Below are 11,369 nucleotides of genomic sequence, written 5' to 3'. Positions count from 1 at the left end.
GAACAGTGCGGGCCCGAGGACCGAGCCCTGCAGGACCCCACTGCCCACGTCCTTCTTTTATTTAAAAGGATAAAATAGACAAAATATTGTTTGATTCACCAAGCACGTATCTTTTTCCAGCTGCAGCTACTCCACAGCCAAGAGATTCTTTCAACCTAGCCCTTTTCCTTTTTTGAAAAATCAGTACAGTCGTGTCATGCAGAGCGGTTCTTTGCCCAAGAAGCATAATGTCAATGCATAAGAATAGAAGGAATACTAAAGTACAGGGATCAGTACTAACCTTTGCTACAAACTTGGGTGACTTCTAGAAGAGATGCATGGTCCGCCCTTTCTGTGGAGAGATGTGTGTTGATGGCAACACTTGATTTCATGGGCTGTGCAGCGGGTAAAAGCCCCATACTTCACACCTGCAAAATTCTGGGTGGTTTCCTGTAGGCAAGAGATGTTTTGAACAACATGGTTACTAATTGCGAGTGCAGCTGTTCCTTCACCATACATCCCTCCTTTTCTAGAAATGAGCTACCTCGATGGCTCAGGATTAAGGGTGGGTTCTGGTTTAATACTGACCTAGAAATCGGATATACGGTAGGATGAATACTGCCAAAACCACGTGGGCTGTTTTCATTGGATTTCAACCATGCTCACTGCACCATAGACCTCTTTTTAGTCTTGGATTTGATTGTCCATCATTCTTAAGGATTACTTACCTCTACTCTGTGTCATTTATTTGAAATGGAGGGCTGTCAGGCTGGATACATCTGATCTCAAGTCACGTGTCCTGCAGGCAGCTTTGCTTCAGAAGATTCCCTAGAAGGATCCTTAACCTTGAAGTGACTGACACAACCCAGCCCTGTTGAAACAAAAGAAACGCATGTCTTTGTAATCAGCTAGAATTCTTGAATCTTTTCAATAATGTGAAAACTAAAGGAAAACTAGTACGTATTCTGATGAAGCCCATGGCAAAGTCTTGCGCAAAATTTGTTAAGGAAGCCATGACCTAATTCAGCCAAGTACTTCAAAACATGCCTAACTTTAAGCATGTGGATTGCCCCGTTAATTAGAGTTTGGCTTCCACTACGGTATAAGGTACCAGTTTATGTCTGAATGCCTGAGGAACGTCTGTATTAATTCTAAATATTCATGCACAGTTTGGATGAGTAAAATTAACCTTTGCTTGGAAATGTGGGTGACTGCTGAGAGAGATTCATGGGCCATGCACTCTGGATAAAGCTGCTATGTATTAGCTGAACAAAGATCTGACATTTGGCAGATGGACCCAGTGATTTAGGTTAGCTAACACTGGACAAGGCTGTAGAACAACTTGGCGAAGCTACGTTGAGTGGGTGCAGCATGATGAAAACCAAATGTCAAAGTTGAAAAATGCAACATAAAATACGTTGATTGGAATTATTTTTCTTAAGTATTTTATTTTGTGCTCTGTATAATATTGCATTCTCTTGCCCCATGTAGATGTCCTGTCCATCACTGAAACGTCGCACAGCATGGTCTGGGCAACTACAGTTCATTGCAGAGACAAAACTTTATGCTCCTTCAACCGGTCCTTCTCAGCTTCCTTTTCTCCAGTCTCAGCAATCAGCTGGTGTTCACAACAGTTGGGTGCCCGGAGCAAATGGCACTGCACCCTGTCCGCCTGTCAGAAAACGACCTGTAAGTGCTCGGGGCAGAATGATGACAGCTGCTTGCTCTCCAGATGCATTCAACAGGCCTCCGGCAGCCAGACAAGGTATTTCTTGTGCTTTTGTTAGCTCTTCTATACAACAGTAAAACTGACAAATGCTTCCATACAAAATGATATATTTTTCTTTTATGTCTGGCAGTAATAGAATTGAAATAGAATCTGGGACTGGGACCAATTCTTCTCTCAAACCAGTTTCTCGGGGATATAATTCTAACTTTAGTGGAGATGTGTTGGTTTATATTAATAAATGATAGGTGAATTAAGCGTGCAGACCTGACCTAGTGTCCTCTGAAGTCAGCAGAAGACTTAGCATTGTCTCCAGTGGGTATCGGAATAGGTCCATAGTACAGTTCTGCTGTTTGCTTTAGCAATGAGAAATATTCATTGCTTCAGCTACCTGGCATGAAATTATCTCTGGCTTTTGTATATGAGGGTGGAACTTGCACAGTTATACTACATGCTGTATTTTTCTTTGGTGATTCACTCAACAACTATAATCTGTTGGTTGGAATAACCTTCCACTACCTCCCACCCCATTTTGATCTGTGGTTATCAGTTCTTTTCACTTCGAGAAAGTTAAATATGGAGTCATATCTTGCATAGATTTCCTTTGTCCTTGGAACAAGACAGTGTCACAGTCATAGCCAAAGCAGGTTTCTGGAGTTGTAATCCCAACTACAACTGAAGAAGCTGAATCTAAAGTTTTAACTAAGGTTGGCCAACATAAACCGACCTGCCAGCAAGATTTTGTGCTGTTCTGTAATAGGGATTTTGTAGCATCTCTAATGTACTGTTGCAGGGGTCAGCAAAATAGCCCGCAAATTAGACCTGACTCACGAAGCGATTCCACCTGAACTGCAAACCTAGGATATCAGCAGTAACATGAATTCAGTGGCAGAGAAGGTGCTGACTGGGTCAAAAGTACAGCAGGGAAAGAGGTGGTGGCTCACCTTCGGAACGAACTGTGCTACTTTGGCCTGCCACTCCTAAAAGATTGCTGGCCCCTGCACTACAGCATTGTATACATCTGATGTTGGTTTTTCTTTTTCTTGGGGTTTTTTTTGTATGCAGTAATATGCAAAATTAGAAAAATGGCAAATCCCCAAATTGAAATGTTCCTAAATGTTGCAGACACTAAGGTGCTGCAATTATGTTAGTCCAACATCAAGGCTGTGATCGAAGACTGCACTTAAGCATGTGCATAACTTAAAGTTAATTTCTAATGGAGTTAATTGGACTTAAATACTTGCTTACTTAATACATGTGTAAGTGTTTTCAGGAATAGGGATGGATTTGAAACTTGTGCTTAAATGTTTACCAGAATTGGGGCCAAAGTGATCCATATGCTGTAAATCACAATGTTATAGTTAATATAGTCATAGTTATTCATACCCCATATATCATTGCATTATAGCGGAAATATGCATAGTTAAATAATGCTACATATTCAGAAAAACCTGCAGTCATTATACCTACTCCTTAGCTTGGCAAATTTTCACATATAAAACTTGTATTATTCTTCACTGGTGATGCCGTGCGTTTGTGTCAATGAGTGTTGTTTTAGTACGTGTTGAAATGTATTTTTTGTTTTCTTTTTTGTGGTGGCTTGGATAAAATTAAGAAATATGGAAATGGTGGTTAGTTTAGAAAGCTTGTAGATACACTAAACAGATAAAGATGAATTAATCATATTTGGAACAGCTTCACTCTATGTTATTGTAAAGGCAAAAAAACCCTTCCTATTATAATTTAATCTTTTTTAATTATTAGTTTTGACAAATGTACCAGGAAACAGTCACTCTGGAGCAACTGGAGTTCCATTCTCAAGAATTAATACTGTGGATTTACTTCTTCAGGAAAAGGTAACACACAAGCATAACTGCATGGTAGGTAATTAGAAGTACTGTTATCTCAACAGGAACATATTACATGTCAGGACAAGTTAGTAAGTAAATGAAGCAGAGATGCCATATAAATAGCATGTGTAAATGGGTGGTGATGATGTTTTCTTCACTTACATCAAGGCACAGTAACTGAGTTCAAATGGACTACTCACATAAAGAAAGGAGTTGTCCTGGAGCTGGCGGATTTCAGAGTGAGGATATGTAGAGCATCTAATGCGAGTACCTGACAATTATTACTAAAGTTATTTAATATCACCATGTTTTCTCGCATAAAACACAGCCCCAAATATAAGCTACTCCTCCTTTTTGAAAGGCAGAATGAAAAGAAATGATTTTTCCAGAGTCATGTTTGCATAGAGCAGGGACAGAGCTTAACTTCAGCTGAATCGCCTTCCCTTTCTAGCATAACTTAAAGCTGAATCCCTAGCTACTGCTGAAGACTGGTTGTCCATGGGTGGATCTGTAATTCTGAAAAGAGCTGAAGAGACTGTGTTAAACAGCTAAAGAGGCTGAGCTAAAGAGTCTGCAATATTGGGAGAGACCAGGAGCAGCTGGCAGATAGCAAAATTGCCTTAGGAGAGATGATTGTGAATGCATCTTGGGTGAAGAGTAGTGAAGCGTTATGTCAATTGACTCCCTCAGCTACTTGAACAGTGATATTACAGCTGCTGCACCAGGGTGCTTCCAATCTTTGCCTGAAAGTCAGCTTCCCTGCTTAAGACATGCATCCTAGTCTTGGCGGGACTGATTTTGGGGGGGAAAAGCGCATGCAGTATGAGAAAAAATATGATATATTGTATAGTACTAGAAAGCTCAGGCATAGTATTTTGTAGACAGAACATTTACAGGAAATTGTAGTGGAAATAATTCAAAACCTTTTTTGGAACATGTCCAGCATTGCATCTTCAGCTGTATATAATAGTCCTAATTTAATCTGCCCTCAGGATGAAGCAATTCTAAAACTGGAAAATGAAATCAGTCGTCTTGTGGGTCTTGAAAGCGAGTCCAAACATAAAGATACAGTGATAGCAAATCTTCAGGATGAAATTGCAGTGATGACAAAGAAGATGGCTCAGGAGGCTGCTAGGAATGACGTTGAGTTTACTCAGAAACTACTCAGCTTTGAGCAAGATATTGGAGCAAAAACAGAAGAGATTAAAGCCTTGAAAGAGCAGGTATTAAAGACTTCAAGGGATGTCTGTTTGCTTTAAGATTCAGATTTCTCTCTGAAGTTCTGCTGTTTGCTTTAGCAATGAGAAATATTCGTTCACAGGTGCAAGAAGCAACTTACTGCTGGACCTGCAAAAGATTAGAGCAAAGAGAATATTTTTTTCTTTCGGTTTACTTACTTTGTGTACGGACACCCCTCTAGAAATAGATACTTCGGTTGTTTCTGTTGTACAAGGAGATGGTTAGCTCCCCCAATTATTTGTGTGGGTCTTTTATATAAATGCAGGATAGAGGAGATGCTTTTAAAATAGGAAAAGTGGGGGTTGCAGTGGACAATAAGGTGAATATGAACCAACAGTGCACCCTGGGTGTGAAGAAGGCTAATGGCATACTGCACTGCATTAGTAGGAGCATGGCCAGCAGATCAAGGGCAGTGATTCTCCCCTGTATTCGGCGCTGATGAGGCCACATCTGGAGTATTGTGTCCAGTTTTGCGCCCCCCCCCACACACACACAACAGAAAGGAAGTGGACACATTGGAGAGTGGAGGGCAGCAAAAACAGTCTGGGGGCTGAGGCACATGACTGGTGAGGAGAGGCCGAGGGAAATTGGATGATTTAGTCTGCAGAAGAGAAGACCAAGGCGGGATTTGATAGCAGCCTTTAAATACCTGCAGGATGGATCCAAAGAAGATGGAGCTGGGCTGTTCTCAGTGGGGGCAGATGGCAGAACAAGGAGCAATGGGCTCAAGTTGCAACAAGAGAAGTTGAGGTTGGATATTAGGAAAAGCTCTCTCACTAGGAGGGTAGTAAAGCACTTGAGAGGTAATCGAGTCTCCATCCTTGGAGGCTTTCAAGACCTGGCTACACAAAGCCTTGGCTGGGATGACGTAGGTGAGGCTGGTCCTGCTTTGAGCAGGGTGCTGGCCTAGATGTGACCTGCTGAGGTCCCTTCCAACCTTGTTTCTGTGATTCTATAGACTATCACTGTGAAACCATGCAAACTGGTGTAATGTCTGAGGCATGTTTATTATCTGAAATTCCTTTTTAATATACTTTTATAGATTGGATTTTAAATATACAGCATCTCTTTTAAAATATGCAAATATGCAAAGAACAAGAGAAGAGCAATACTTTAAAAACTGGATACAAAGTAGGATTGTATTTGTGTCATCTGTTGGTGATTGTTTTCCGTAAGCTGTCCACGGCTGCGGTTTTCTTTTCTGTTGCAAGGACATGTTGCAGATACAGCTGTCCTTCTCACAAATGCTGCTAAACCAGTGAATTCCCTCCTTCCAACTTTCTAATAATCCCCTTTGAATTAGGCTCAAAAAACCAGTTATCTCAGCAGTGGGAAATGTATATTTCCTTTCTTTGATTGTCTCTCAGACCATGATAGGGAGAGCTACACAGCTAAGTAATGTGCTTGATCTTTATTTGCAACAGAGCATTTTCTTTTTTTATCATTTTTAGCTGTTTTTCTATATAAAAGCTGCACATATTAACAGCTTTTAAACTACACATATTTCTGAAGGTTACTTTGTTAGAATTTTCTGCCAGCGTACAAGCCATACATTCCCTATCTAGATTGTTGATTTTTGTCTCTGCTCTTTACATTTGATTTTTGATGTGAACAGTTTGGAAGTTTAGTTCAGTTTGGATAAGTTGTCAGGCTTTTTTATATGCGTATATAAACTGTCATAAGCTGTGTGTGTGTGCGTGTGTGTGTGTGTGTGTGTCTGTGCGCACGCGCGTGCATGTATAAGCTGTCAGGCTTTTATATAAATATACAAACTATAATCCTCTCAGCCCTGAAGAATTGGGTTGGAGATCTTGGGAGAGCAGTTTCTCAAGTGAAGACTGATACTTGCTTTCTCCCCTCAATCTGGAAATGTAGCAAGAACATTTTGTCTTATGTTAATGCATCCCTTCTCCTTGTGGGTCCATCCAAACTGGGCAGAGTAGATGTAAGCATACATGAAAAAGCCAAACAAAAAGCTCATCATCCTGTTTCGACACGCGGGGGAAAAAAAAGTTTGGTTCAAATTTAATACAGAGGTAGGTTTGTGAGACTTAGGTTGGTTCAGCTGTTTCCTATTTAAGGTGACCAGTAATTCATTTGGACATATTTTGTAGATAAGCAATCTTCAGAAAGGCTCCAGTCAAGTCTTGTGCTATTCTCTCTTGGAAAAAGATCAAGAAATTGCGAACTTGAAAAAAGAGGGTGAGAAATTAAGGAAGGACCAAACTCTGACCACAGGTATATTTTCTGTGACAGTTCAGGAGAGTAATATTTAGAACAAGGGTCAAAATATAATTTATAAGGACGGTATTTTTTAAAAAAATCCAATACTTGCAAACTTTTCCTGCAAGAAATGATTCTCAGTGGCTATCTGGATCTTATCAAATTATTTGTACTTTTTCTGTTTCTTGAAGACTTTCTAATCCTTTATGACCTGTGAAATAATGGAGTAGAAATAAGGAACAACTGGACCTAAACTGTAGTGTTGGTTGGGGCAGATAGTTGTTGTTTTTTTTATAATTCTTTTTTTTTTCTTTTGAAATAAACTATTTGGTCACCAAAAACCAGACTGCCAACTTGCCTAAATCAGTTTTATCTCTACTGAGTTTAGTGGAACTTGGAGGGAGAGCTGTAAAGGGACAAAAAATTGGAAGTATAATTGGATGCAGATAAATTTAAAAAAAATTAAACTGGGAGAAGGTTGTTATTTTTGTACAGCTGCTGAAGGTCAGTGTCCAAAGCTTTGGATATCTATAGCAGGTTCTGATTTTAAAGACTATAAGCCATTTTCCAGCCTGCCTTTATACAGTGAGTTAACAATCAAAAGGGCTTGGCTGTTTGCACAAAATATTTGGTATTTTTCCTCAAACAGCATTTCACAATACGGTCCCGTTAGCAAAAACATTTCATTTCATCTTAGTTTTCCAAAAGTAAACAGGATATTTAATATATCCTGACACGGGTCCTATGTTTCAAAACAAATCATCATTTTTCAAGAAAAACTGAGCTGTAAGAGAGTTATTCTTATTGACTATGGTGCATGCTCCAAAGCACTGAATTCCCTGAGAAAAATAGCCCCACTGCATCACTCCCAGAATTTATACTCTAAATCTGAATATGTTTTCTAAGTCAGATATTTTTAAAATACAGTGAATCATTTTTTCTCCTTCAGTGCTTAAAGGGTTTTCATAACCAAGATGCTTTAGCATTCTTTGACCTAAATTCTGTTCTTCACAGGCCTGGTGACTAGTTTGCAAAAAGACATTTCTGTAAAGCAGCAGAAAATACTGCAACTGAGACTGGATGCAGATAAATTAAAGAAGGAAAACAGGGAGAAGGATAATCAGCTTGCACTTGTTTCTGCCAAGGTTAATGCTCATACTTATTTACTCTTTTACTTACCATCTTGCAAGTGGTTTAGGAAAACATATAAATGAAATGTGCTTAATAGATTTTACCAGACTTATACCAGGGACAGATTTGGCCCAGTACCTATAGTTTCTGTATTTGTAGGATATTTCACTACCAGACAAGAAGTGAAGAGTCAGGGAGACTTTTATTCCCAGAAGGCATGGTAGTATGCATCTCTATAGATTTCATAGACATCAGGGCTGGAAGGGACCTCGGAAGATCATCGAGTCCAGCCCCCTGCCCCAGGGGCAGGAAGTCAGCAGGGGTCACAGGATCCCAGCAAGATAAATATCCAAATGTGTCTTGAAGGCGTTCAAAGTAGGTGCTTGAACCACCTCCGCTGGCAGGCTGTTCCAGACCTTGGGGGCTCGGACAGTAAAGAAATTCTTCCTTATGTTCAGCCTGAAATGGTCCTGGAGAAGTTTCTAACCATTCGACCTAGTCATCTCTTGGGGTGCTCTGGTGAACAGATGTTCCCCCAGATCCTGGTGGTCACCCCTGCTAAACTTATAGGTGACCACCACATCACCCCTGAGCCTGCACTTTTCCAGGCTGAAGAGTCCCATGGCTCTCAGCCTGTCGTCATAAGGTCTGTTTTCCTGACCTCTGATCGTGAGTGTGGCTCTTCTCTGGGCTCTCTCAAGCTTCTCCACATCCTTTTTGAATTGTGGAGCCCAAAACTGGATGCAGTACTCCAGCTGCGGCCTCACCAAGGCTGAGTACAACGGGAGAATGACGTCCCAGGATTTGCTCGAGAAGCATCTCTGGATGCAAGCCAGCGTTTTGCTTGCTTTACTAGCTGCAGCATCACACTGAAGGCTCGTGTTCATCTTGTGGTCAATCATAACCCCCAAGTCCCTTTCATCCATAGTGCTAGCCAGTGTAGCACTGCCGAGCCTATAAGCATGCTGTGGGGTTTTCTTCCCAAAGTGGAGAACCTTGCATTTTTTGGTGTTAAACACCATCAGGCTCTTGTCCACCCATTTCGTGAGCCTGTCAAGATCTGCTTGGATCACCCTCCTGTCCTCAGGTGTGAATGCTTTACCCCCAGAGTTTGGTATCATTGGCGAACTTGGCCAGTCCACTTCTGATACCAATGTCTACATCATTAATGAAGATGGTGAACAGTATAGGCCCTAGGACAGAGCCTTGGGGGACCCCACTGGTCACAGGGCACCATCACGACTGACTTCCGTCAACCACCACCCTCTGGGTCCGACCACGTCCATAGACTGGCTACATAAGCTGTATATATGCACACGCTAACTAAATAAGATATACCTTCATCATATAATGCTACTTTTCAATTTACTCTCTTCAGTTTCTGTATTAATCTCAGATTATCAAGGTGATTCAGGATTTTTGTCTGCTTCTGGCACTTTGAAAACTTTCCTGCTCTTCAAGATGAATTCCACTGAATAGCACTGTTTCCTGCTAAATGTATACTCCATTATTGCAAGCCTGGTAAAAATGTCAAGCCATAGGACTTTATAGACTTGCCTGCACCAACAGAGGACTATGCTAATGAATGCTACAGTGAAGCACTCCAGGAAGCTGCTCTTGGATCATTTCAAAAACTGTATATCTAATGAAAATGTGCCAAATCCTAATGTATAAACTTGGGCCAGAAAGCCCTGCTAATGACCTGTTACACCTATAACTACCACCTTTCATGAAGGAGTAAGTGGTTCATTCAGAGTGTATCCATTAGGCTGTGTTGCCTGAGTTTTTGAATTTGGTGAATTCTACTTATTTGACACCCTGCTGTTTACTTCACCGGTGCTAAGACTTCCTCTGCACAAACTGTGCAATGCCAGATTGAAATGATTTTGCAGCTGGTATTCGGGTGTGTTCAACAGAGTATATTAATAGTACCATGATAGCTTCCTTCTTTTCTCCTCTTGATTAGCAAACACACTCGGTATTTAGATTGGGCCGATTTGTGACTCTAGGCTGGGTCTACACTTTTATTTAGCTGGCGCCTATATTTTTCTTCCTCTCCCTGCTTCCTGCTTTGCTGCTTGTTTGTAGCCATGCTCATTTGTAGAGTCAGTGGTGCCAACTTCAGTATTTGGGGGGCTTTCTGGGAGCTGTGGCTGCTATCACTGTTTCCAGCATCCTGGCAAATAGCATCTGACAAAGTAGGCCATTGCCTACAAAAGCTTATGCCTCTCTGAGCCAGTTTGTCTCTGAGGTGTCCCCCCACCCTGCCTTGCTGTCTGCTTAATAGCAGACTGAGACAGATAGCCACCTCTCTCTAGCATCCCAGGGAAGGGCCACAGGGCTGCCCAGTGCCATGCCTATTTGCCAAAGGGCAAACCAGCTGCTCACTGGCAGATTTTCTGCATGGGTGGAGCTGGACATGAAAGCTTTGAGCTCACTACAGCCTCCCATGAAGTAAAGCATTTCTCCAGCCAGGCCGGGCACTTTAGCCAAAAGTCAAAGGGAAGGAAAGGGAGCACAACTGACTGCGTACACGTGAGCACATGTTTGTGTTCCTGCCTAGGTGGGAATGAAAGCCAGATCAATTTTTTTGTCTGAAGTTGAAGGTGGGAGGAGAGGGGCCAATTCTTTGAGCATGGACTCTGGCACACCAGAGCCCCCACTTTTTCTTTTGTCCTCTTGGATGCCACTGGGAGAAGTCATGTGGCTGCTGTTGCAGCATGGTCTCACAAAGCCGCTATTGCTGCTTCATCATCATCTGATACCTGACATCTCCTGAGAGGGCAATTGCACAGATATTCTCCAGTAGGAAACAGTCTTCTTCTCTCGGAGGCCTGCATTTGATATTTATTCAACTCCCGGGCCCTGCTTTTGAGCTTTGGCATACCAGAGTTTCAAACAGCTTTCCCTTAGTGATTTTCTTTTTCCCCTCTGAGATGCAGAGCCTGATCCATGTCAGCTGGAAGTCAATGGAAATGTGATGATGAGGGCCAGATACGTAGGTTTATTTGTAGAGCTGGCATGCTGCATAGTCTTTCGATGGCTTCTGCTCTTACAGAGCTGCCTAGGTGGGAATGAAAGCCAGATCAATTTTTTTTGTCTGAAGTTGAAGGTGGGAGGAGAGGGGCCAATTCTTTGAGCATGGACTCCGGCACACCAGAGCCCCCACTTTTTCTTTTGTCCTCTTGGATGCCACTGGGAGAAGTCATGTGGCTGCTGTT

At 41.7% G+C, this 11,369-nt stretch overlaps 1 protein-coding gene and 1 long non-coding RNA gene across 8 annotated transcripts in view; one reads left to right on the top strand and one right to left on the bottom strand.

The window, feature by feature from the left end:
* The window catches only part of LOC109314385, a 19,573-nt gene extending 18,195 nt beyond the window's left edge, over positions 1-1,378 (bottom strand). The window contains exons 1-2 of the long non-coding RNA XR_002102275.1: positions 568-1,378; positions 281-429 (exon numbers count right to left, since the gene is read on the bottom strand). This is a non-coding gene — a long non-coding RNA (uncharacterized LOC109314385). The remainder of the gene's footprint in view (positions 1-280; positions 430-567) is intronic.
* Positions 1,379-1,443: 65 nt separating this feature from the next.
* Positions 1,444-11,369, top strand: part of FHAD1 (forkhead associated phosphopeptide binding domain 1) — a 45,518-nt gene continuing 35,592 nt past the window's right edge. For 4 of the 7 annotated variants that reach the window (XM_019541528.1, XM_019541529.1, XM_019541530.1 and 1 more), the window contains exons 1-5: positions 1,445-1,744; positions 3,470-3,561; positions 4,548-4,778; positions 6,909-7,032; positions 8,032-8,162. In XM_019541528.1, coding sequence (XP_019397073.1) covers positions 1,471-1,744; positions 3,470-3,561; positions 4,548-4,778; positions 6,909-7,032; positions 8,032-8,162 — 852 coding nt within the window. In that variant the 5' untranslated portion in view covers positions 1,445-1,470. Of the gene's footprint in view, positions 1,745-3,469; positions 3,562-4,547; positions 4,779-6,908; positions 7,033-8,031; positions 8,163-11,369 lie in introns of those variants that run through there. The other 3 variants (XM_019541532.1, XM_019541531.1, XM_019541533.1) reach the window with 3 other exon arrangements.

Source organism: Crocodylus porosus, unplaced genomic scaffold (genome assembly GCF_001723895.1).
Source record: "Crocodylus porosus isolate Cpor-Errol unplaced genomic scaffold, CroPor_comp1, whole genome shotgun sequence".
In the NCBI taxonomy this organism is placed as follows: Eukaryota; Metazoa; Chordata; order Crocodylia; family Crocodylidae; genus Crocodylus; species Crocodylus porosus.
Note: the sequence above shows the minus strand (reverse complement) of the source record. Positions and strands in the feature narration are given on the sequence as shown.